The sequence below is a fragment of the Chelonia mydas genome, chromosome 1 (genome assembly GCF_015237465.2).
Source record: "Chelonia mydas isolate rCheMyd1 chromosome 1, rCheMyd1.pri.v2, whole genome shotgun sequence".
Taxonomy (NCBI): Eukaryota; Metazoa; Chordata; order Testudines; family Cheloniidae; genus Chelonia; species Chelonia mydas.
In genome coordinates this window covers 54,985,075-55,012,767 of record NC_057849.1, presented here as the reverse complement: position 1 = coordinate 55,012,767, position 27,693 = coordinate 54,985,075, and the positions used below count along the sequence as shown (strand labels likewise).

Sequence of the window (27,693 nt, the reverse complement as noted above, 5' to 3'; positions counted from 1 at the left end):
GTGGCACCCAGCCTCTCTCAAGCCGAGGGGGGGGAAATGCCTGTCCAGCTGCGGGGCCTGGCCTGGCTCCCGGGCCCATCCCTCCCGCGGTCTCCTCGCTGCCCGGCGCTCACAGTCACCCCGCACCCGGGGCCGAGGCCGGCGGGCGGCGGCCAGCAGAGGGCGCAGCGCCCGGGGTTGGGACTCCGGAGGAAGCTGCAGCCGGACTAGAGGGGCGAGGAGCCGGCGGCGGTGGCGCGGGGGGTTCCCGGCCGCTCGGAGGCGCCGCCATGGACCGGTTCGCGTGGGCCAGCGGCCTGCTGGAGATCAACGAGACCCTGGTGATCCAGCAGCGCGGGGTGCGGCTTTACGACGGGGAGGAGAAGGTAAAGGGAGCGCCCGGCTCGGGCCTAGCGGCGGCCGGGGCCCCACACCCGCCCTGGCCCAGCGATCACCACCGGTACCCTGGGCAGGGGCAGCCGGGGCACCCCGCCCAGGAGCCCCCCGCTGCTGAGTGCCCCGGCCACGGAGCCCTGAGCCAGCCCTGGCCGCCGCAGTGCTCCTCTCTCTCTGCCGGCCGGGCTGCCCCCCCAGCGGCGGTAGCTGGCTCGGTGTCCGGTGGATGGAGCTGGCGGTACCGGCAGGAAGCTAGGTCCTGCCGGGTGTTTTTGATGCGAGGGTTGCTTTGTGGTAGGCCAGGAACAAACAGCCTCTTCCTTTAGCCGAGAAGAAATGGAACCGCCTGGTGGGTCAGGGAGGGGTTCGCACTGGACGCCCAACGTGCTGCTCTAGTTTTTAACTCCTTTCCCTAATCACAGCAGTGTAGGGCAGGAAGGGACCCCACGTCCGTCCTCTGTCTAGCACGCCGCATGTCTGCACTCCCAGCGGGGCAAAACCTGAAACGCCGATCGCCTTGTTAGAAACGGCCTGCTGCTCTCGGGCGTTGGTACCATCGGGAAGGGAGGGTCCTGCCGGGTTTCCGGGGGGAAAGTTTATACAGCTGAAAAGGAAGCTTGTTCATATCAGTGTTATCCTCCGGTAATAATTCTTTTTGTGGCTTCATCAGCTTGGCTGGCTTGTGTTAGCAGCAAAAACAGGGTGTTCTCAAAATATTTGATTAATTAGGGTGCTATATTATGACAACATATAATGCTTCAAAAATCAATGTTTACCCAGCTTGTTTGTTAAATTTGTGGTTAATTTAGTATCTGTTTTTTCTGGTCTAGGTAAAGTTTGATACTGGGGTATTGCTACTTAGCACACACCGACTGATCTGGAGAGATCTGAAAAATCATGTAAGTACCCCATCTTTTTTGTACGTGGGTTGACTATACATTCCGTAATAAACCATAGGTAACTTTTAGTGATGCGACTGTGCAAGAAAGAACTCATTTTTATGTGACTAAACTTTTTCCTTACTGTGTAAGTGCCTTATGCACACAACATGGAGAGGTAATATAGTCTGATCAACTGGGGTTGGAAATTTTAAGATAATTTACCAACGTGTACATAGTCCACTGAGTAACTCATTCCTTTTTCCCTCTTTCCCCCAACCATTCACACAGACCCAAAAACAACACAGAAAAGACAAAAAAAGAACCCGTATAAAAACATCCTTACTGGGTCAGACCAATGGTCCATTTAGCCCAGTATCCTGTCTTTAACATTGGCCAGTGCCAGATGCTTCAGATGGAATGAACAGAATAGGGCAATTTTGAGTCATCCAATCCTAGCTTCTGGCAGTAGGAAGGTTAGGGACACCTGGAGCATGGGGTTGCCTCCCTGACCATTATGGTTAATAACCATAGCTTATCCTCTGTGAACTTATTTAATGCTTTTTTGAACGTAGTAATACTTTTGGCCTTCACAGCATCCCATGGCATTCCACAGGTTGACTGTGCCTTGTGTGAACAAGTACTTCCTTATGTTTGTTTTAAACCTGTTGCCTGTTAATTTCATCCGGTGACACCTGGTTCTTTTGTTATGTAAGGGACTAAATAACACTTCTTTACTCTCTTTCTCCATACCATTCATGATTTTATAGACCTCTATCATATCCCCTTAGTCATCTCTGAGTCTTTTTAATCTCTCCTGATATGGAAGCTTAATCATTTTTGTTGCCCTTCTCTGCATCTTTTCCAACTCTAATATATCTTTTGTGAGATGAGGCAACCAAAACTGCATGCAGAATTCAAGGTATGGGCATATCATAGATTTATATAGTGTTATTATGATATTTTTTCTTGTCTATCCCTTTTCTAATGGTTCCTAACGTTCTGTTAGGATTTTTTTTTTGACTGTTGCTGCACATTGAGCAGATGTTTTCAGGGAACTGTCCATAATGACTCTTAAGAACTGTTTCTTGACTGGTAACAGCTAATTTAGACCCTATCATTTAGTATGTATAGCTGGGTTTATTTTTTCCAACATGCATTACTTTGCACTTATCAACTTTGATTATCATCTGCCATTTTGTCACCCAGTTTAGTGAGATCCTTTTGTAACTCTTTGCAGTCAGCTTTGGACTTAACTATCTTCAGTAATTTTGTATTGTCTGCAAAGTTTATCTTTTCCAGATCACTTATGAATATGTAAAATAGCACAGGTCCCAGTACAGATTGTTGGGGGACCCCACTATTTACCTCTCTCCATTATGAAAACTGATCATTTATGCCTAACCTTTGTTTGTTTCTTTTAACCAGTTATTGATCCATGAGAGGCCCTTCCCTCTTAGCCCGTGACTCCCTTACTTTGCTTAAGAGCCTTTGGTAAGAGACCTTGTCAAAGACTTTCTGAAAGTTCAGGTACATTATACGACTGGATCACCTTTGTCCACATGCTTGTTGATGTCCTCAGCGAATTCTAATAGATTGGTGAGGCATGATTTCCCTTTGCAAAAGCCATACTGACTCTTCAAACATATTGTGTTTATCTGTGTGTCTGATAATTTTGGTTCTTTACTGTGGTTTCAACCAATTTGCCTGGTACTCAAGTTAGGTTTGCCAGCCTGTAATTGTCAAGAGCACCTCTGCGGCCTTTTCAAAAATCAGTGTTACATTAGCTACCCTTTAGTCATCTGATACAGAGGCTGATTTAAACAATAGGTTACATACCACAATTAGTAGTTCTTCTAAGGAATTCAAATAAAAATTGAACTCTTGGGTGAATACCATCTGGTCCTGGTGACATAAATTAAACATAAATATCAATATATTTCAAAACCTCATCTATTCACACCTCAATCTGGGACAGTTCCTCAGATTTGTCATCTATAAAGAATGGCTCAGGTGTGGGGAGCTCCCCCATATCTCTGCAGTGTGAAGACCAATGCAAAGAATTTATTTAGCTTCTCCACAATGGATTTGTCTTCCTTGAGTGCTCCTTTAGTACCTCAACCATCCAGTGGCCCCACTGATTATTTGGCAGGCTTTCTGCTTCTGATGTACTTAAAAACATTTTTATTGCAAGGTTTTTGTGTCCTTAGTTGGTTGCTCTTCAAATTCTTTCTTGGCCTGCTTTATTATACTTTTACGCTTGTGTTGCCATAGTTTATGCTCCTTTCTATTTTCCTCATTAGGATTTGACTTCCAGTTGTTAAAGGACACCTTTTTTACTCTGATGTTTAGCCATGGTGGCGTTTTGTTTTGGGGTTTTTTTGGTCCTCTTTCTGTTTTATTGATTTGCTGTGTACATTTAGTTTGAGCCTCTGTTATGGTGTTTTTAAATAGTCTCCATGCTGGTTGCTGGCATTTCCCTCTTGTGACTGTTCCTTTTCATTTCTGTTTGACTAGCTTCCTCGTTTTTGTATAGTTCCCCTTTTAGAAGTTGGGTTTCTTTGGCATTTTTCCCCGTACAAGAATGTTAAATTCAATTACATTATGGTCGCTGTTGCTGAGCAGTTCAGCTGTCTTCACCTCTTGGACGAAACCCTGCATTCCAGCTTAGGACTAAATCCTCTTCCCTTGTGGGTTCCAGGACAAGCTACTCCAAGATGCAGTCATTTAATATTTCTAGAAATTTTATCTCTGTATCATTTTCTGAGGTGCCATATACTCAGTCAGTATGGGGATAGTTGAAATTTCTCATTATTGTGTGTTCTCCCTGAGCATTTCACAATCACTATCCTGGTCAGGTGGTCGGTGATATATACCTACTGCTATACTCTTATTGTTCAAGCATGGGATTTCCTGCCGTAGAGATTCTGTGGTATCATTAGATTCATTTAAGGTTTTTACTTTGACTCTATGCTTGCTTTCACGTATAGTACCACTCACCCACCAATGTGACTTACTCTCGTTCCTGTATATTTTCTACAATGATATTATTGAATCCCATTGATTATCCCCCTTCCACCAAGTTTCCTTGATGCCTGTTATATCAATATCTTTCTAGTTCATCTATCTTAGTATTTAGACTTCTAGCATTTATACAGAAGCACTTGTGCATTTTGTCAATATTCAGTTGCTTGCCTTCATGTGACTCTTTTTTTATGTTTGTCTGTTCTTCACTAGCTCCTGTCCGTACTTTACCAACTTCTTTCCTATCCTCTTTACTAGGATATAGGATTCCCCCTTTATTAAATTCATTGCTGAGGGATGTCAGTGCTCCAACTGTGTACTCCTCAGCCCTTAGTTTAAAAAAATCCTCTACAACCTTTTTAATTTTACATGCCAACAATCTAGTTCCATTTTGGTTTAGGTGTCTAGACTCCTCCTTTCCCAAAAGGTCCCTTAGTTCCTAATAAACCTAAAACCCTTCCCAATACTATTGTCTCATCCATGAATTGACAGCCTGCTGTTCTGCCTGTCTTCCTAGTCCTGCATGTGGAACTGGAAGCATTTCAGAGAATGCTACCATGGAGGTCCTGGACTTCAATCTGTTACCTAGGAGCCTAAATTTGGCCTCCAGAACCTTTCTCCTACCTTTCCCTATGTCTCTGGTACCTCCATGTATCACGACCACTGGCTCTTCCCCAGCACTGCACATAAGTCTGTCTGGATGACTCTTGAGATCCACAACCTCCACACCTAGCAAGCAAGTCACCATGGGCTTCTCCCATTTATCACAAACCCAATTATCTGTATTTCTAATAATCAAATCCCCTGTTACTATTACCTGTCTCTCCCTAATAATGAGGGTCCCCTCCCCAAGAGGAGTACTCTCCTTGCGAGAGGATACCATGACATCATCTGGAAGGAGTGTTCCAATTATGGGATTGTTTCCCTCTGCTCCAGCTTAATGTTCTCTGAGACTCTCATCCTGCTTAACAGCACAGAGGCTGTCAAACTGGGGGTGGGACCAGTGTCTCTGAAAGTCTTGTCTGTTCCTGTCTCTCTCTTTGCTCCTGCAGTTCAGCCACTCTGGCCTCAAGAGCCCATATAGTCTCTCTGAGGGTCATGAGTTGCTTGCACCAAATGCACACATATACCACCTGCCTACAAGGCAGGTAATTGTAGATGCTGCATTCAGTGCAATTAATTGGATAGCCCCCACTCTCCTGCCAGACTTGTGCCTGTATTATTTTTACTCTCATGGGGTTTTTGTTTTCTTTTGTTTTTTGTTGTGGAGGGAAGTTATTGGCCTAAGTTTAGTGTATCTGCCTCTTTCACTCCCTCTCTAAACTCCCTCATGAAACTCCCCTGGTCACTTCGGATCTGGCTTTTTAAACCCCTGTTCTCCCTGTGGTAGTCCCGCCCCCCTGTTGAGGGATTAGGGATCAAAGCATAGCAGGTTAGAGCCTTGCTAGTGAGCTCTCAACCTAGATTTGCAGGCTGCTTGGCTCAGTACACAGGTCCCACAGCAGACCACACTGTAGGGCTTTCCTACACTTAAAATGCTACAGTAGCACAGTTGCGCTGCTGTTGTGCTTCAGTGTAGACACTACCTACAGTGATGGGAGCGATTTTCCTGTTTGGTGTAGGTATTCTACCTACCTTAGAGGTCATAGCTAGGTTGATGGAATTCTTCTGTCGACCTAACAGTGTCTACATAGGTTCTTAGGTCAGCATAACTATGTCACTCAGGGATGTGAATTTTCTAGTGTGGACCAGACAATAATCTTTAATCAAGCAAGCACATAGCAAACATATTCACCCCAACGGTCACAGAGATCTGGTCTACACTACAGACTTATATTGGTATAATTATGTTGCTCAGAGGTGTGAAAAATCCCCATCCCGAGCAACGTAGTTATCTGACCCAGCCATGGTATAGACAGCACTGTGTCGGTGGGAGAGCATCTCCGATCGACATAGCTCCTGCCTCTTGGGGAGATGGATTAACTATGCCAACAGGAGAACTCTTTCCCATCGCGGTAGAGTGTCTTTATTAAAGCACTAAAGTGGCAAAGCAGCTGCGCTTATGCAGCATTTTAAGTGTAGACTTTCCCGTAGCCTCTCCTCCTTTACCTGGCGAACTCCCTTGCAAAATTCCCATTTGCTGCTTCTGTTCACTAGCTAACTACATGACATAAAGGCAGAATACTAATTAGAGATTAAATTTCAGCATATAAAAGTCCTTCCAACAAACATGGTAGTGTTACAAACATGGTAGTGTCACACTTCAATTGTAGATCCCTAGTTATAATCCCATGAGAGGTTTCTGTGTGTTTTCACATAAATCTCCCTGGTACTATTTATTTTAAAGTGTGTGAATGCTTTCTCTAGAGATGCAATCTGATAAAGGGCAGCGTCCTATTAGGGATGTAAATATCAGTTAAAAAGGTTATCTGGTTAAATGATTAAAATTATATTGTTTAACCGCTTAACCGTTAACTGAGGTTGCCCTGGTGGGCTGGCGCAGGGCGGCTGGGGCTGGGATCCCGGATGGGGCTGGGGTCCCACCTGCCCGGCGCAGCTGTGGCCAGGGTCCAGCTGGCCTGCCTGCCTGGGGCGGTCGGGGCCGCTCCGGTCGGTTGGCCTGGCGCCACCAGCCGGCCACAGGGGTTAACAGTTAAGGTCCGGTTAATGGTAAGCCTAATGCTGACCAGTTAACCCTTTAGATCCCTACGTCCCATTCTGTTCCTCAAGGCAGAGACCTGTTTTTCCAATGTATTAAGATTGGTGGTGGCAAAGAAAACAGTCTAATATACATCCATGTTGTCTTAATTCGAGGTCTATGTTTCAGACCAGGAATATCATTTTACATACCGATAGTCGGGTTAGCTATAAAAACCATCGTTCTGTACATGGATATCTTCTGAAAAAAACTGGTAGATTGCATCTAAGACTTAAACATAATTATTGTTGGTGTTCTCAAAATAATATATAGAGTCTTAGTTAACAATTGTGTTAAATATGCATGAGCTGGAGGAGAATCCATATTTTTTTCACTTAAACCATAGTGATTTGTAATGGAAACAAACACGGTACAGTATAAGGTGGCTTGTGCCACCACATTCCGCTTGTTTACTATCAACACTCACCCATCCCTGCCTTTTTTCAGTGCTATTAAGATTTATCCTCTTCCTCAGCATACAAAGCACGAGAGAATCTGAGGATGTGTACTAGGAACTGTTATCCTTGAGACTGATCCCCAACTGTTCAAGTAGGTAGAAATCCACAACCCATAAAGATCAAAATCAAACAAGCATTATGATGGAAATCCCTGTCCCAAAAGCCCATTGTCACTGGAAGCATCTTCTTTAACAAAGCCCTAGAAGACAGGATAACAACAAATTCTGAGGCTACCAAAAAAAAAAGTCTTATTTTGGAGTTGTGACTAGAGTTCTATTGTAAACCATACAAGTTTGCTGGGCTTTGGGTCACAGCCTTGAAATGTCCCTGAGAGCAGCGTACTACCAAGGATGGGGTCTTATGCCATAACTTTCTTTCCCATTTCCTTTTCTCACCTTAAAAAGCATGAGAACAATGGGGGATGGAGCAGCAAATCTTCCTAAAACTAGTCAAAATGCTGACAAAAGAAACAGAAGTTAAACAGACCTGATGAAGTCCTGAGTTACGTTCATGCCCTGTCTCTGTTTCTTTTTCACACAGTATCAAAGTAATGTTACTTGTAAAAGAACAATTTATACAGGTATTGCCCACAAAATAACTATGTCAAAAGAACATTATTAAGGCTACAAAGTCAAGCACTCAGTTAGGAATGCCAGAATTAAGGTTGCCTGTGCAATCTTAATTTCGCCCCCTTGTGAGTATGCATTATGATAGTCTTTAAATATATGATCACATACTATTTTTCCAGTCTCTACTGAGCATCTGCAAACTGCGATTTTTTTTCAAAAGCTTGTAACTTGACTAAGTATGGGTGGATTGGCAAACAGGATGGCAAACAGAATATCTCCGACCCAAATTTCAGGTCCCTGCTCCACAAGATAGGGGTGCTAGAGCTGTTTAAAGAAAAAGTTCTAGAATTTTTTAACATGGGCAAAACAATGTATTTTTTCCATAGCCTTGCTCTAGGAAACAGCCAAACAGTTTTGGCTGAAATTTTCCAAGGTAATTCAACCTGAGGGAGACAGCACAGGAAACTTCAGCCCAAATGGTTGAAGTTTGGAAAAGCTATAAGCATCAGAAAACAGGGTCTCATAATGGGAAATATCAGGCTACTTTTGTAATAGCCCGACCGATAATTATTTTTAGGTATTGCATCTTCTGTGAAAACAAAACTGTGACAAATAGCAGCAGCCGTTTTATAGCTGCTGTACAGTCACGTACCATATGTATTTGGTCAGTACGGGAAAATGCTGTGATTTCCAAAATACTGAATTCTTCCTTGTTTGATGCATAGGTGTGTAGTTCTAAACTGGTGTCAATGAGAATGTTGGGCATTAGAAAATAAATACAAATAAATTCTGTGATCTCAGACACCTACTGCACTCTTAACCCAGCTGTCTGTCTGTATCGCCTCCTTTGGTTCTTTAGCAGAACATCTTACGTAGCGTGCAAGGATACCTTTACGCTTCGAGTCAGTTCACCTGTTTTCGGACTTAGGAACTTAAAAAATGGGATATCTACAAGAAGCAATTGTTACCTTTTGTCATTGTCTTTGCCAGCGTGTAAGATCTCTGTAGTGGGGTCCTTGACTTACCTGTATGTGAAGCATCTAATTCTTTCTGACCACTTTACAAATAATAATAAATTTGTACACCACCTAAAGTGCGTAGACATCCAATGGCTGAGTTAAGGACATTGTGTCAGTCCTAAGTCCCTTCCTTGTCTGATTATCTAACAATTATACCTTCATGTTCACTTTTTAGTTTTCAGTTTAAAGTCCTTTTTAAATAGTAACGTAAGGATAATTTTCTATTGCAACCAGTGTCATCTTCTATATGAAATGGCTTGTGGGAGAACGTCCTACAAATATTAGCACTGTTGACTTTTTTAGTGATTAAAAGAGTATGAAAATTTATTTATTTATTTTACAAGCCATTCAAGAAAATAGTTTTTAATTTCTAGTTGTTATTCTGTGTTGCTTATTCTAGGAATGCTGCATTGCTATCCCTCTTTCTCAGATTGTCTTCATTGAAGAGCAGGCAGCTGGCATAGGAAAAAGGTAAGGTGTGTGTCTTTCACTTTGGAAGCTTAGGCACATAGGTTATGTGCCATGCTCAAAATCACACAAGAAGTCTGGTAGAGCCCAGGAATGTAACCCAGATGTCCTGATTCAGATACAAGGATCAAATGGGGGAGAGGGTCGTTATGAAAAATTGTATGTGTGTGACTTGATTTGCTAAATAATTACCCTGTAATCAGTGGTTAAGTTTGTGATTCAGTCTTCCGCTCGTAGCAATGAATACTTGGGTTTATCTCACTTAATCAGCAGTGCCATGGTGATAGGTTAGTGTTCAAATTTAGGTCTCAGACCAGGTCTCTTGCTCTGCAAGGCTGGTTGGGAGTAGGAACCCAGCAGAGGAGCATACTGCTCAGTTCTCAGCAGATTAACTTACACCATCATCTAACCTGATTCTGAAGGAAAGACCAATAACTGGGACCCTCTCACTTGACAGATAATTAGAGCAGTATGATATGTGTTCAACAAGAGAGACATTAACACCGAAGGAAAAATAAAGCTTTTATGAAGAAGTGTGTTTGGTCTACATCTGCTTATGTCTGTATCCTGGATGTTATAAGCAGATCAAATTGTTTCAGCCTGCACGCTGAAACAATTATCCCAGTTGGTAGAACCATACACTGGGGCTTGCGAGATCTGGTGCTAGAGGAGGTGACTAAATAAGAGTAATAACAAAATAGATATATTATTAAAGCTGGACAAGAATAATAGAATTATTGTGATGAAGTGAGATGGGGCTATTATATTTGCTGAAACCGTGCTCTTTCATGAGTTGTTTTGCTGTTGGGCTTCATTCTAGACCATGTTGCTTTCATGCATACGTTAGCCTAGGATGTTGGTTTTGGACGAGTTCATATGCAAAATCTTCGGCTGGCACACATGGTGAGATAGTTTAAACATAATATTGAGACCTTTTTGTTTCCATGAGAAAGGTAGTGTGTTTTGGCAGCAGCTGTGAGTCACTGTAGAGCCTTTTGGGGTTATGTTGCAGGTGGGAAGCCTTAATCAAAAGTACAGCTTGACAGTTTGTAGTTCAATTTTTTTTTCAAGAATCTTTGTTTGACCTTCTAATATTTATGATAGATCATCTTCTGAGAGTGGATTGTACATGTGTTTTATTATTAGTGAGGTTTTATATTTTTTAGGGGTTATAGTATTTTTAATATGAAAATTCTAGTCTAGTGATAAAATAATATAATATAAAAATATATTATTATTAATGTGTTGTTTAATGTACTTGATTTTTATTAAAATCCTGAAGGATTATCTGAAATGTTCTGAATGTAAAATAACCATCAGTTAATATAGAACTAGATTAAGCTTTTAAACCTGACTCGCACGATTAAGAAATATTATTTTATAAATTAGGGATATATCTTTTTCTCCCCTCCTTCCTCTCTCCCTACACCTTTCCTTAGTGCCAAAATAGTGGTTCATCTTCATCCAGCTCCTTCAAACAAAGAGCCTGGCCCATTCCAGAGCAGCAAATATTCCTACATCAAACTTTCTTTCAAAGAACATGGTCAGATTGAGGTATGTGTACATACAGTGCAACCAAATAGGTTAAATGTTTTGTCACAAATATTTCTGCTCTCCCTGTATTAGTGATACTATTCATCTTGCAGTATTTGCTGTGGAACTGTGTGTGTAGGAGGCCTTGTTGTCAATCAATAAACCATCACCACCCACTAGCATTAACCCAAACTAAATGAATGGGATTGCTCCATTGCAATTCCATCCACATGGCTGGATTAACGTAATCTCATGGTAATGGTATCAGTAATAACTGGATTGCTCAGTTGTTTTTTTAATCACCTTTGGACAGATACCGAGGATGGAAATTTCAGTCTCTTTAAGTGAAAGTTTTGGAAAGTTATGAATGTCTGAATGTGTTTAGAATGGAAATACGTAATCATGCATGTTTAACTCACAATTGTTACAGCTACCATTGAAATGTATATGATTGCATGGTCTGTAACTTTTTTTTATCCTAAAAAAAGGAAAAGTCCAATATAAATGTGACGTTGTTATGGCATTTGATATTTAGTGGAATTCATTTTGTTGATCTCTGAGATGTTAAATATTCTACAAAACTTAGAGTGCCTTTTTTTTTTTTTTTTTTTTAAACATATGCAGTTCTATAGGCGGTTGTCAGAAGAAATGACACAGAGGAGATGGGAGAACATGCCTGTTTTTCAGACCATTCAAATTAACAGGGGTCCACAGGTACTTACTACATTCTTGATACTCTCTTCTTTATGTTAGACTTCTCTTCATATTTGAATGCTTAGGTTCAGATCTCCAGTCTATTGTGTCCATTTTGTGCTGCCAGCATAGCCATTGCCCACATCAGCTCCTCCCCACCCCTGGCATTCTGAGGTCAGAAAGGGGGCATGGCAGAGTTGAACTCCACCATGGCTGCTTCTCCACTGGCATAAACTGGAGCTGTTCTCTTGCAGTTCTCCCTTGTACTGGGTCTGAGCAGCTGGGTGTCCTCACTGTATCTGAGAAGAGCTCAGACACAACTGGGAACCTGTCCTTAGGTTATGTAGTTAAATACATTTAAAATAGAGTTAATGGTATTCTCAGAATGGCACAAAAGCGAGGAAATTCTAATTTATGAGTGAGTATGGTGTTTGGTTTGATGTGCCATTTGTAGTCTGCTAATTATGCCTAGGTATTGAAATTCTGATGTAAAATAATCATATTCTGTGTAGAAACTTCTACAATATGAGACATACAAGGAAGATGAAGGATGGAGTTTCAGCCTTAATTTTATACTTTCTTGGTTTTGTGGGTTCTAGATTCTTTACATTGCTTTAATATAGTTGCTTGGAGCCTGTGTGCGTCATATGTGTGAGTAGCTATGATTTAAATGAACAGTTTTGATTATTGGGAATATCTTCAAGATTGCTTTCTTTCATCTATTTCTGTATTTTGAGATCATAAACTTTTTGGGAATATCATCATCATCATCATCTGTATTTGGAAACTGCTGGTGACATTTTGGATACAGCCATCATATAAATGAGTTACAGTAGGGAGGATGGTGCTGTTGTCAATGGTGACAGAGAATAGGAGGGGATAGAGAGAGTTCAGTTTGGCATTGTTAAATTTCCCATGAGACATCTATGAGAAGCTGTTGAGACTGGCTGAAATACAGGATTGGATGGAAATAGGTCAGGAATGGAAAGGTAGATTTGCTCATGTCTATGTAAAGGTGGTAGTAGAAGCCACGTGCATGGATGAGATCGCCCAAAGAAAAGGTGTAGACCAAGAAGAGGAGGGGATCAAGGACTGCAACTTCTGGGACACAGAGAGTTGGAGAATCTAAAAGAATGAGCAGAGAGATGGTGAGAGAACCAGGAGAGGATGGCAACTCAAGGATTTGCAAGATTTTAAGGTTTCAGAGTAGCAGCTGTGTTAGTCTGTATCCGCAAAAAGAACAGAAGTGCCACAAGTACTCCTGTTCTTTTTTCAAGATTTTATGGGAAGTACTATTGAGTGTCAAAATCAATAGAGAGGATTAGAAGAATGAGGGTGCAGTTAGAGATCTGGAGGCTAGGCCAGGAAGAGGCTGATAAATTTAACATGACTCTCCAATTTAGTAAAAGGATATCACCCCATATGTTGCATGTATGTCTCACATATTATCTGTATGACGCACTATCAATAAATGGGGTGAATGTCCAACCTCGTACCCTTCTAAATCTCCCTTCAGAGAAACCTATTCAGACTGTGATGGAGCAATGGGGAGAACAACTTCCTAAATCCAGGATCCTCACTGAAAATGCTCTACCTCTAGGCTCGCTCCAGTTAAACTAGGGAAGCATCAGTTTGCGCATCCCAGCTTATCTCTACTGTCTCTGTATCCTGCACGAGATGCTGTGTTATACATCATTATACTAACAATTTAAATAACGTGTTTGTCCTGTAGTATTCTGCAGCAAATCTATATTCGGTGTATTTTTCTTATTTGTAGAAAGTTGTTGTAGATAAACTATGACCTTGACTTAAGGAATGTTTTTCAGGAAATTAGATGTATTGTAGATCATTAACAATCATTACATTTTACTTAGTTCTTTGTGGGACGTTTTCCTCTGTTGTAAATATAAGCTCTTTCATAGGGAGGTGGGTGAGAGAACTCTTAACATTTGCTTCCTTTTCTTTTCTTTAAACTATTTTATTTTGCAGGCAGGAAGAATAAGGGCTGTAGGAATTGTAGGTATTGAGAGGAAATTAGAAGAGAAGAGAAAAGAGACTGACAAAAACATTTCTGAGGTAAATACTGCTCAAGTTTCAAGGTCAGCCACCTGCATTCCTTCAGACTTTTTTCTAGAGGTAGCCGTGTACTGTTTCATCAGTAGAAAGTTTTAAAACTTTGAAAAGATTACACGTATGTAATTTACAGTTATGTCTTTAACTGGCTTATCCCAGGTGTTTAAGAATATTTCATTTAAATGCTCCATTTCAAGAGGGACATTCATTGGTGCCAAATGCTTTGTATGTTTATGGATTTCAGTGCAGTTGAAAGGCAAAGTTCAATGGCCTTTCAGGGGGGGAAGCAGAACAAAGAGCCTTCTACAGAAAGGGACCAGTCCAACAAGACTATTGTCTTAGCAGGTCTAATTATGGATCAGATGAAGATTAGATATTCATTTACCAGGTGTATTGTTCAAAGGGGTTTTATATATGTAAATAATTATTATACAGTAAATTTATCTAACAGAAATTCATATTTTTAAATTTTAATTTGTTTATAATTATGCATGGCAAAGTGTTCAATAATCAGATGTCACAGTAATTTCTGCAAAAATATTTTCCAAAGAGAAAACAACTGCTTTTCCCACAAACAGTCCCATAGTTGAATTTGAGATATTACATGTACAAGAGAAGCTTATTCCTCCCCTGTCCACCTCATTCTTTTCCTCTCCTTAAAAGCCTTTCGACCAGTGTTTCTCAACCTTTTTGATACAGGGACTGGCTTGCTACCTTCCTCAACTGTGTCAGGGAGATCTCAGGGACTGGGACTGGTCCACAGACCAGTAGTTGGGAAACACTGCTTTAGCACTATATCTAATGGAGCAATTCCGAGACTGCAAATATTCATCAAAGAAAAGATTATACTGGTTTTGTCACAGTAATAGAGATGGATTTGCAACATCAAGAAGTCTTCATAAATTAACTATAACAAATTCATTCATATGGCAACTGTTTGTATCACAACATAGCAAAATAAAAAAAGACCTCACGGATCGAGTTTACAGGAAATTTGTACCTGCTTTGTGAACACTTTTACTGTGATCTTCCAGTTATTACTAGCATTAAAGGGTGGTTGGGGTTTTTTTTTTTTTTTTTAGTTGTTTGGTCTGCCCCTCCTTTCCCCCCCCACATATGAAGAAGGTAATGAATGAAGTTACTTGTGTATATGGTTCAAAAGGTATTGTCTGGTTATTTTTTCCTCACTGACTTTGTCAGAGAGTAAAAGAAATCCATTTGTGTGAGTTGTATGAGCAAAGGAAAAACGTGATTTGTGCAATCCTGCCTTCCCCCAGCTTTAAATGTTATAAATGACTTAATTTCAAAAGTGGTGCCCTGGGTTCCATGAAAAGGTTTCCTGCATCTGCTGTTTGCCGCTGATAAGAATCCAGTTCTTTAGCCTTTTGTTTATCTGAGGAAGTTCCTGTTAGGTGTGTGCACATTCCCCTTTGTTTCCAGGCCTGCCCTGAGTGAATCGGTCAGAGGAGGAACTATACACAACATGCTATTTATTTAGCTAAGTCAAGGATTTTTTTTTTTTTAATGGGTGATGTTTTCATGCATGTTGTTGAGATTGGAGTTAAACTAGTAAAAGCCTGGATATAAAAAATTTTTGTTGATATTAAAATTCAATACGTAGAAGCTCCTTAATTCATGCTAATGCCTGGGAGACACATTATGAATGTACTGAATTTGGCAAATTAGCAAGTAAGTCAACAAATATTTTTAAAAGAAAAGACACTGTATCACAAATATCTGTGCTCTGACAATGGTAATTCATTATTCTATGGGAATATATTATAATTTCTTTAACACTCCATATTAAATTTTTGCCAAGATGTATGGGGAGTGATTGTTATTTGACTATGTGGACTAGAAGAGACAAGCTGGGTGAGGTAATATATTTTATTGTACCAACTTCTTTTGGTGAAAAAGACAAGCTTTTGAGCGAAACGCAGAACTCTTCTTCAGGTCTTCAGGATTAGCAAAAGTCTACTGTGTAGACTTTACATTAAATGGAAGCCATGCTTTTGTTACCTTCAGATTAGACTATTAAATCGTTGGGACCGTAGGGCTGCTACATTTGTGGTCTGTAGTGGTGTTCTAGCTGAGTTGCCCTCTTTATAAAAGGGAGGTGCTGCCCTCATGGATCTAACGCTGATGGTTCTAGGGTTCTGGGACTCCCCACATGCATTCACAGACACACACTTGGTCCAAAATAATCCAAATTAATGACCACCTGGACATATTGCAAAAGCCATTTATTAGAGAGGATTTTGAAGGAGGGTTGAGGGTTTGTCCCTGAGAGGGTAAAAGTGCCTTTCTGTGGCATTGATATATTGACAGACTAAATTCACTTTTTTCATGTGTATGATTATTTTTATGCTGCTGGGAGGTAATTGTAAATCTGCTTACTTGTTAACACACTGAGAGCATTTGTTTGTTTTTTATTCTTTAAATAAAATATGAAAAAAATGAAAGGCTTATCTGGTGTTATGTGCTCCATATAGCAATTTTGTATTTGAGAACTTCACACCTTTATTAAAGTAACTTGTATTTTAAAAATCCTGAAAATAAATAATTTGTCCTGTGATGGAAATCCAAATTTTTACATGGTTTTTGTAGAAAAGTTCCATAAAAGTTCATTGTAGTAAAAAATCTGATACTTCATAGAAATATTTTAATTTCCCCCTGCTTTTATCAGATCTAGCAAGTACAGATTTTATCACAGGGTGCCTTTTATCTAATAATGCATTTCATAAGCCTGATTTCAAACAAGCCTTAATTGGGATCTTGTTTTGTGTCAGCAGAATTTAGTTCAGTTAGACGTCTACGTACCTAATTGCTTCTGAGAATCAAGTATTTAGATGCATAAATTTTGCCTGCAAATAATTTTCAAAGCTTTATGTTTTTCTCAATTAAGAGTGGTGTGAAACGAACCGAGCAATCCATCTCCCTTGTTATTTCCAAATAAACTGTGATCTTGCCTGCTATTTTAGCAACGCCTACTGATAAAAGCAGAATTGTGATGTCACTATGAGCATTTCCACAGTTATACTATGGGCTCTCCACTGGCCAAAATTAGGGGGTGTGTGTGTGAGAGAGTGAATAAAAAATTACACCTAACGTTTTTAGGAAGAAGGGGTAAACTTGATGAATTTAATTTAATTCAACTCTCAGTACTTTAGCTCCGAGCTCTGTTATTTACATTTTGTAAATCAGTATTAAGTAGAAATTAGTGTGTGTCTTCCATGCAGGAAACCAAAGGATTGTTTTACTTTCCTATATACTTTCTGTTGTCCTTGTCTTGTCTGATTTTAATTATAAGCTCTCTGGGAAGGAAAAATGCCTGTTTGTAAACCAGAGCATGAATTTATAACTCTATAAACAGTTTGAAATGATAACATGCTGGTCTAAAGCATTAGGTGCCCTAATATTCAGAATTCTTGGAGTTTGGGAAGATCATTGGAAAAATTACTTCATTAAATCATTTAATTTCTTTAGGCAGACTATATTATAATGTCAGTTTTTCATTTTAGGCTTTTGAAGATCTCAGCAAGTTAATGGAAAAGGTATGGGATGTGACATTTACCAGCACATCTATCTAAATTTATACCAATTTCCTAACTTTTAACCAAAATGTCTGAATACACTGCTGAAAGCTGACATATTTGTGTGTGTTTTGGTAGGCTAAGGAAATGGTGGAGTTATCCAAGTCAATAGCTAACAAAATTAAAGAAAAACAAGGTGACATCACAGAAGATGAGGTAAATATGCTTTCTTTCTAGATTTTCACAAAATGCTTTTTTTGTCATTTCACTGTGTAAACTTAAACAGCTATTGTGATAATATTCATAATGTACATAAATAATATTTTACTAATGTCCCGTTGTTTCTTGACCTTTATTTAATGAAAAGCTTTCTTTATACAATACATCTGAGCAGTGGAAAGAGAAGACAGTCAGTCCATCTAAGACCTTGTTTCAAAAATAACTAGTATGAAGTGATTACAGGATGTGCATGTCTCTTCCCCACTTAGTTTGCTTTAAAAGGGGTCCGAAATGCTCGCTCCATTAACTAGGAGAAGACGACAATTTTCTGTTTTTTCTTTTGGAGATTTCAGTGTCCCTTACAAATTTCTGAAGACTTGTGTAGAGCTTGTCACCATTTTGATAAATTTATATTCTGCCCAATAGTTGGCATTGTGTATTTTCAAATCTCCCAAAATGCGTTGAAGTCTACTATAAAAACAAAAGTGTAAAAGTTTTTTTTTTTTTTTTAAATAGAACTGTGAAATAACTGATACAACTTACTTTTCTTTTTATGTAGACTATCAGGTTTAAATCTTATCTGTTGAGCATGGGTATAGCTAACCCAGTTACCAGGGAAACGTATGGATCTGGCACACATTACCATATGCAACTGGCAAAACAACTAGCTGGAATACTACAGGCACCACTAGAGGTAAAGCACCTGAGATGCTCTTTTTGTGCATGTTGATGAGTTTTTAATGCAGTGCATTTCAGTATCATGGACCTTGACAATGTGTCTCTTTTCAAGATCTAAGATTTCAATAATGCAACCTTAAATTCAGCTTTTAGAGGGGTCATCATTTTGCCTTTGAATAACATTTATTCTCTTTCTCAGCAGAAATATCTAAAAGGAATTATGGGAATTTATATTTGTAGTAATGATTTCTCATCTTCCACGTAACAGAGTTTGTGTGATAGTTCTTTCATAGGTCTCAATTAGTAGTCGTCTTTTCCCCGCCGCAGGGCCTTGAAATACTGTGGCTAAAGAATTCACCCCTTGCCACAGAATTGTGCTTCTGAATCTAAGCTATTATTTTAAAAAATATGTTTCTGATCTATATGGTTGCAATGCTAACTTCGAATAAATGAATAGTGCATAAACCAATTAAGAGTTGTCTTCCGTGACTCAAAAGTATGAGCAGCTCCATTAAGAACAATGGATTGTTAACTCTGAAACCTAAAAATAACCGTTTCAATGTAAACTTAATATATATCACTGCTATAATACAGGCTACTATACAGATTTTATTATCAATTTTTCTATTTAATTCAATAAAATTTCAGTTTTTAATTTATCTGAAGCTTGTCTATTTGAAAAAGGATATGCACATTCAATATGTATGTGAAACTCAAATACTGTACTATCTCTTAGATTTTTTACCTTACATTATAACCCTGTGAGTTCGAAAAACAGAAGCTTGATAAATTGGTTAATAGATTTAATATAATGAAATTCCATGTACTTTAACGTGTATTTTAACCTTCAAATAATCCACAATTCTTGAATTTTATAATTGATATTCTGCAATTTGAAATTATTAAAGAAAATTACAGTTTGAACACTGACTTATAATTTAGATATCATTGATCTTGTCTGTGTATGTTTTTAAATCAAGCTGATAGTTTATCTTCTTTGCTTTAACATGTCACGTGGTGATTAAAACTTTCATCCATCCAAATGTTTTATTATATGCAAAATAGTGTGCTCTGTGTTCTAGGTTAATACTATTTCACTTATTGGCTTCATGTTTCCACAGGAACGAGGGGGAATAATGTCACTTACAGAGGTATATTGTCTGGTAAACCGAGCTCGGGGATTGGAGGTAAGGGACTGATTCTGTGGTATTCTTTGACTAAATCTGCTTGAGAAGGAACATGAAAGAAAGAAGTGTCAAACAAATCTTTAACTGTCCACCACATACAGTCCAACTTCTTAAAATGATGGATGTATTGCTGTTCTTGTAATGGAAAATGGAGCTTTTGGGGGGGACGGTTCTCCCTCTCTCTGCTAATATTCAATCTTTGGCCATCTTCCATAGTATGTCATTCTGATGTGCCTCTCCTGTAGTACCAGTAAAGGAGGATGACAGCTAGCATAAGAAAATGAAACATACAAAAAGGGGGAGTCCCTCCTCACACCGGGAAAGTAACATGAAGGACAGACACAGAAATAATAAAAGAAGCGGGGGGGGGGGGGGGAGTGGGGACAGTAATCAAATAAATTACCTGAAGAGACAAGTCATGAACAGGAGTAATGTAGGGAAGAATAGGAAGAGAGCAGAAAATGGAGTAAGAGGGTGAGAGAAGGCTGCAAGACATGGAGGGGAGATGAAAGGCGAAAATGCAATCGTGTACTACATCATTGCTTGTTCTGTTATTTTTTCATCTATAGTTGTCTGTCTTGTTTGTGTGTGTGTGTGTGTGATACCGTGTATTTAACATGTAAAATGTGAGTAAATATGTTCTTGTTTTTAAATAGTTGCTCTCTCCAGAAGATTTAGTAAATGCTTGTAAGATGCTAGTGGCACTGAAATTACCCCTAAGGTAAGAGTCCTTCATGTGTATTTCTAAATAAATTTTCAACTGTGGACCATTGATTCCCTTACACAGACACAGTTTGTGAAATGCCTTACCTTCCAAAATCCATTTTAATGTAAAATGTGAACCTATTTCTGTGTGTTACTTAATCTTCTAAGAGGTCAGTATTCATTCAGTTTCCTATGTAATTTCCTTTATGTTCATAAACATCACTTGTCTATTGATCCAACTTAAAAGGACCCCCTTGCTGTATTTTGTGAGCACCTAGCACTCTTTAATATGTATTTATCCTCCTAACAGCCCTGTGAGATAGGATTACCCCCAATTTAGGAATGAGGAACTGAGGCACTGAGAAGCTAAGTTATTTGCCCAAGGTCACACAGGTAATGAGGAGGGAATTGAACCCAGGTTTCTCATGTCCCATGGTTGCACCTTACCTATTGGACCATCCTTCCTTTCCACAGATGTGACCTACAGAAATAGATTCACATGGTCTTTCTTCAGGTGCAGTTGATAACGCTAACAAATACATATGTGCACCATTGTTATACAGTATGAACAAAATTTACTTCCGTTTCATCCAAAACTAAATTATGTGATCACTAAAAAATACAAATGTGGTTGAATTTAAGTTGCTGGGGTTTTATTTGCCAAACATATATTTTCAGGATGTGAAAATAAAGCCACTTTGGTGCATCGTTAATACATTTGTTCACCTTGTTCAGTTAATTATTCTTCTGTTTTTGTTTGTGAAGATTCAGCAGTTGATTTTTATGTTCAGTTTTGCTCTTTCAATTTTTTTCTTTTGGGTATTACAATGGATTTGTTGACATGTTATCACATTTAGATGTGTGAAACTAAGAGACTGCTAAAATACACACATTTTTCCGTTGTTGATATTTGCAGATTTGGGTTTTTTTGGTCTTTTCCCTTTGATTTTTAGGCTTCGTCTATTTGACAGCGGTGTAATGGTGATTGAGCTCCAGTCCCACAATGAAGAGGAAATGGTGGCTTCTGCTTTAGACACAGTATGTGAACTTCATTTCCTCCAGTAATCTGTCTGCTAGGAAAACTTAGACACATTAGGTGTAAAACTTGAGGTACAGGATTTCCTTTTGAGCTTTTGAAATCCAAAGTTTTCCACTTCCAAAATCCTAAAACAATATTTTGTACTTAAGTACCATTTTTCATCTTTAGAGAGCTGTACACACATTAATCTTAGGGCAGGTCTACACTACCACTTAAGTTGCTCTAACTTATATCACTTAGGGATGTGAAAAAGCCCGCCCCTCCTGGCCAGGCAGCACAAGTCTTGTGCTGTCCACACTGGCACTATGTTCGCAGGAGATGCTTTAACACTAATATAGCTTTTGCTTCTCGCCAAGGTGGAGTAATTATGCCGACAGGAGAGTGCTCTCCCATTGGCAGAGTGTGTCTACACCAGACGTGCTGCACCGATGTAGCGCTGTAATGTAGACCTGCTCTAGGTCACTGTTCATTCCTCAAGGAATAAATCTCTCTTAGAGCTCTTGTAAGACTTCATTACCTTAAAGTCCTTCCTCAAATCTTTTGCATAGTAGGAAGAGTTTATTTGGTGTCATGGTAGTTGGCTCATACATTAACTACCAGTAAGTAAATTGGGCTTCAGACGTTGTGTGGTTTGATTGAAAGTATATTTGAAAGCAGATATTAAATGTAGGTATAAAATGTGGGCTTGTTTTTGCATTTATACGTTAATGGAACATAGTATGTGCCATATATATTTTACATTGAGTTTGTTACTTTGAGGAGACTACCTGTGTTAGAGGGTACTGCGTAGAGGTAGTCTTGATTCATTAAAAAGGGGTAGTAGAACCTGCACAACATAGTCAGCCGATACTGGTTCTGATTTTTCGCAGGAGTGGTTGGGTGAGATTCTGTGGCCTGCATTGTGCAGGAGATCAGACTAGATGATCATAATGGTCCCTTCTGACCTTAATATCTATGAATTTATGATACATTTCAATACGTGAAATGCTGTTACTGCCACATCATCTGCTGTTTCCCTTGCACGTTATAGAACATAGCACACACTCTTAATTTTCACAAGCTGAGAAGGCTACATATCGGTGTTTCCAAAAAGTCCTGTCAAATGAGAACATTTAGTGCTAGCAGATGCACCTTTGCTCTTGAGACTGGAAGTGGACTCCTCAGAATAATGTATATAAAACCACATGTGCAGAACAATGTTCCTTCGTTAAAAGGGACACTTTAAAACATCAGATACGGTCTCAAAACAAATGCCATAGCTATAACGCAAATAACACCTTTGTTATTAAAATTGAAAAATTTAAATTCTGATTTATCTTTTAGGACATTTCATGCATTTTTGTTAATTTTCTGCATTTCTTTCAAGAAAACAGACTCATTGGTTTTCCTTTTGTTTTTTGTCAGTTTTATGGTGATGGTGTATTAATTTGTTGTCTTCAGCAAGTGTGCTCAGCATTGTAAAAAAAAAAACACATTCCCTTCCTCAGGCAGCTTTAAGCAGACACATGGACATTATAAATAAGGTCAGACACACAGTGGAGAAGGTGGATTTATCATGAAGTGGTGCAGTTTTTTGACATAACACTAGGCTTCATAGAAAAATATGCTGTAAGGAATGGACTTGAATTAAGAAAGATGGGTGTCTTCCAAGAAAAGAGAGCTCCAGGGATATAGGCATTGAAGAAGACACGAGTGGGTTACAAAGGGAACAGGACTGAGGTTTGAGTGGAAAAAACGGTGATAAGGGGGAAAGGAGGAAGAAATGAGATTGGAGATTAGTTAAGAGCTCACTTGTGTATAGTCTCCCAGATGCAGCAAGATACAGTAAGATTGTGTTTTTGAGGGAAGATGAGAGGAAACCAGTGTGGGGATTGAAATAGGGGAGTGGAATGGTTTGAGTGGCAGGTGAGGTAGGAGAATCAAAGGGGTCATCAACATAGAAGCTGAAGTCACTTGGGAAGGAAAATTATTACGACCCATGGGTCATATTAAGTTGTGCAATTTACTCAGTATGCTCTGTGTTTCACCCCTAGGTTTCAATGGTTTAGCTTTACCACATCTGAGTATAGGACCTACTTTAATCTGAGATTCTGTAAAGGATAACTCCAACATAATTAGAAATTGCAGTGAATAATGCAGAATAAATCCCTCAAATTATGAGGGCTGCAGGAGAAGGCATGTATGCCTGGGTCGGAAGGCTGCTTGAACCTGCAATAATGGAGAAATATAAGAACAATTCATTTGCATGAAAACGTGGCTTCTCCTGGGCCTGCCAAAGTCCTGAGACCTAGTGAATGCTGTTTTCACAAGTTAGTACTGGGGCAGTGGGCTTTTTTAATTAACCCCAATTCCCCACCCTCCTCCTGGGTGACTTCAGTTTCTAAACTGAAGACCCTCCAACTTTGGTGCCTTTCATTTCCTTTTCCAAACTTCGTTGTTGACAAAATCACTTAGGGAAGACTAAGTATGACTGTGCTGTATAACTATTGATTGCACAAGTATATTGCTATTTATGGGCAATTTTTTTTCCCACCCACTTCTCACAAGTTATCTTTACATGTACACGTACACGTACACACAGACACACAAAAAAGAGACACACGGTTTCATTTGTTTGACTAGTTCCTGTCCTTTTCTGCGTTCTTCCTTTTTCATACTTAGCACACTTCTGGAACACTACATAGTGTATTGGACAAAAATTGCTTTTTTTTTTTTTTAAACAAAAATGCAGATAAAGCAGTAGTCTTCACTAGGGATTTGTTACCAATTTGTAACAGTTAACCCTCTGAACTGAGACTGAACTAAAAGAATGGAGAAAATTCTTTCATCCTGTAATAGAAAGGAAAAGATCAACACTATTTTAATGCCATGCTTTTCTTTTTGATAGGTATCTGAAAAGGGTTCTCTTACAGCTGAAGAGTTTGCCAAGCTTGTGGGGATGTCTGTTCTTTTAGCCAAAGAGAGGTAAATATAATTTTTAATAACTCCTTGATTATCATATTGCCCTTACCAAATATTACAAGAGTTCTTTCTCTTTCTTCAGGCTGCTTCTAGCTGAAAAGATGGGCCATCTTTGCAGAGATGATTCAGTGGAAGGCTTGAGATTCTATCCAAACTTATTTATGACACAAAGTTAACGATATTGTAGTTCATGCATGTTTATCATGTAATGGTTGAACACGAGAGCAGAAGGGGGAGCCCTTCAAATTACAGATTTTAAGATTTTGCTTTGTTAATCAAGACAGTGGTGAATATTGTGATGAAAAAGCTTTTTCAGCTATTTCAAATGCTGAGTGGTTTTATATGGAATGGAGAGGAATATTACAGAAAGTAACAGGAATCATGGAGTCAGAATCATCTGATCTCAAATTGGCAAGCTGACATATATATATATATAGTCAGCGTAAGTTTTACTCTATAGTCGGTTTAACTTTTCACTTCAGGAGAAGTGAGATGATGATTTCACAATAGTTAAAGTGGAGGAAATATCCTTTGTGGTCTGTTTCCAGAGGCAAACAGAACATAGAACACTGTCATTTACTACCTACAGATGATAACAAGGAAATAGAAGTGTGTACATTCCAAAGCAAGCTTCCTCTCCGTACTCTCCAACTTCAGTATATTTTGTGTGTCTGTGAGTTCAGATCAGAGACATATATCCATAGGGATGAAAAATGTGACATGGTTTATGCATGTTGAGGTCTGAGGAACAAAGCAATATTGAATGCTCCCTTTTCCCAGGAACTATAAAAATTTTTCCTAGTGAGGTTCCCAAATTCTGGGAGTCGAAGCCCAGGGAATTCTTTATAGATATAAATAGAAACTAACCTATGTTATGAAAATCTGGAAAACATAGTGTTTAATGTGTCATGTCTAATGCTAAATAGACAAACAAGAAGTATTGTGAGTGCAGAGTTCCTCGTTTCTTTGCTCTCCCTCCCCCAAAAAGCTTCATTATGTTGCTGTTTGTGTGTGCTTTTGCCCGCTCCTTTAGATAGTGTTGAGGGAAATCAATTATTCTGTCACTACATCCTGTCCAGCAGCATAATGAGCTGTTTTTCCTTTTGCACTTCTAAAGAAACGTCATTGATCAAAGCTGCGTACCATGTGTCTGTCTTGGAGAGACGGTTGGTTAACTTGCATATCCTTAGTCTGCAGAAACCAGTGCTTTAATATTAAAAGGAGGAACAAAAAAACACACGCGTTTACCAGTCAAGAGGTATAAATCCTTTGGTTTTACCTATGCTGTGGATTTACAGAATTCAGTTACACAGCCATAATTTTCTGTCACTCCTGTAGACTTGTATATTAGTTATGTTTTAGAAGAGCTAAAGTTACATAGATGATGGTAAGTGGGTGTCAAAGGCCCACATGACCAATTAGGATATATTATTGCAGAATTCAGTTCAAAGTTTGGATGAAGACCGCATTGATATAGCTTTGAATTAAAGATATGGCAATAATAATCAGATGGAAGCTAAAAGAAAGGAAATAGAGAGGTTCTTTTAATTGTCTGAAAATATTTCTAAAAATCTTACAATATCACCACAGTTTGGTCAAGGTTGAAGGTCCTACCCACTCTCATGTTTTTGATAGAGGTTTGAAAAGTTACTGTTTACCTGTTTGTTTTCCCATGTACCTCTGCTTTAAAGTTGCTTGGGTTCCTCTGCCATGCCTTCATTGCAGGATCTTGTAGGATGCTCATTTGGAGCAAAGACATGCCGTCCCCTAGTGCATCTCCCTAGTTAGCTTTCATGCCGTGCTCTCTTAGGGCACTGTTCTTGCATTTCCTCAAGTGGAGGGGAGCCAAAACTCATTGATCAGGCAGGGAAAGGAATTACACGGGGAAGCACTGGCACCAGGATATTCTCAATGCTCTGTACTCTCTCTGCAGCAGCTTTGTAGGGATCCAGATTTGTGGGTGGGGACGGAGGGGCCAGTTGAACTCCTCCACATTCTCTGTTTTTTCACCTCCTCCTAGTAAACAATGGGACAGATCTGTACAAATTACTCTGGACAATGTACTCTCAAAGAGTTGAAGAACTGAGAAGCAGAGAGGACACCTAAAGTGGATGTTCTTACTGTCTGTGTGTTGCTGGAGAATCATGAATGTTAGGGAAAGATCCACTGGTTTAGGTGGCTGAAACCTTCTTCATAAGGGGGCAGCTTTTCCTCTCCATAGTCATGATGCAAGTGTAAAAAGAAAATACCAAATTTACACTCCTAGCTTCCATTCCCCTACTCAGGAATAACCCACATAGAGCCCTTAGTTTGTCTCAGTTGAGCAATAACGTTACAACATACATCTTAGCTTTAGCCTTATGGTACTTCCTTGGCCTTTTTTCAAGATAAGTCCTTTTTCTTTGTACAGGGAGAGAAAACTTCATGGGTTAAATTATGTGGCTCGTTTAGAATTTAATTGTATATATTAGAAAATCGTTGCCACAAAGTAATAAAAATAAACTGATTTTCTTGACGTGTCTATTTCTGTTTTCTAAATGCTTTGGGGAACTTTGAAGCCACAAGTCATAGGCCTGGCAGTTTGATAGGATAAGTTTTTAAATTTTCACTGTCTGATTGTATCCTTATGGATAAGATACAATGTATCTTTTGCTGGAATGTAGTGGTTAGACACATCTCAGCAGAAGTGCCTTGTCACACTTCCATCAGGAAACATATACTTCCGCAGAGCCCGAAACATTTATTTTTTTAGTCCCTGAGTAGCCACTCTTCCCACCGGTATATAGTTTAGGGTTCAGCACATGGAACCTCGGGTCCGATTTTAGCCCTGATTGTTATTAGAAATCAAGGATTCTTTCTTTAAAAAAAAAAAAAAAAGGTGTTTTGGAAATATCTCTTGAGTGACAACAGCAGGATACAAATGATCATCTGCAAAGTCTCCAACAGTAAGCTCTTCTAATAGCTAAAGAAACTCTGTCCACGGCCTGAGTCTGAACAGGTCTGCTGCTTCTGATTGCCTGGGTGGACTTACACCCCAATATTATAAAAGAGCACACATACTCAGTAACATATTCTAGAATTGTGGGTACCAGTACTCTCAAAGCCTAGGGCCAAGACTTCCTAGTTCTTTGATTTATAAATCCAGATACCCACAGAAAAAGGGACTGACTCCAAGATAGGACTTTAAATTTCTTTTAAAAGATTGCAGGAGGAAAATGTTTCAAGCTGATGTTTTTTTGGTTCTCTTATTTCCATGACCACTCTTGAAGTAAACAGGGACTATATGCAATGAAAAATCAGGGCATAACTAATTGTCACAGATATAAGAATATATTTATTTTGGTTTTATATTGTAGGTGTTTAGTGATTACCTTTATGTAGTTCTTTTCAGATGCTTGTTTAAATATGACAACTTTAGATTTTTTTTCCCCCCTCCATGATAAAAGTTTTTTATTAGACCAATTAAGACAACATCAGTTGTGCCAGGTGAGGACTGCAGAATTAGGAATTGGAATCCTGCAAGCCTAAAACAGGCTTGATCCACCACTTGTTGAAGCTTCTGGCAAAAGTCCCATTGACCCCA

At 39.2% G+C, this 27,693-nt stretch overlaps 1 protein-coding gene across 2 annotated transcripts; it reads left to right on the top strand.

The window, feature by feature from the left end:
• Window positions 1-91: 91 nt before the first annotated feature.
• VPS36 (vacuolar protein sorting 36 homolog) lies at window positions 92-26,625 on the top strand. Of its 2 annotated transcripts, none has more exons than XM_043532478.1 (14): window positions 92-365; window positions 1,206-1,274; window positions 9,422-9,492; window positions 10,929-11,043; window positions 11,647-11,736; window positions 13,705-13,791; window positions 17,310-17,342; window positions 17,460-17,537; window positions 18,100-18,234; window positions 19,340-19,405; window positions 20,062-20,126; window positions 21,082-21,148; window positions 24,037-24,113; window positions 24,193-26,625. In XM_043532478.1, the coding sequence occupies exons 1-14, from the start codon at window positions 270-272 to the stop codon at window positions 24,284-24,286; spliced, it is 1,143 nt and encodes a 380-aa protein (XP_043388413.1). In that variant the 5' UTR covers window positions 92-269; the 3' UTR covers window positions 24,287-26,625. The 2 variants fall into 2 exon arrangements, with proteins under 2 accessions (XP_043388413.1, XP_037748921.1); XM_037892993.2 differs by having other exon boundaries at window positions 105-365; window positions 21,064-21,148.
• Window positions 26,626-27,693: the final 1,068 nt, after the last annotated feature.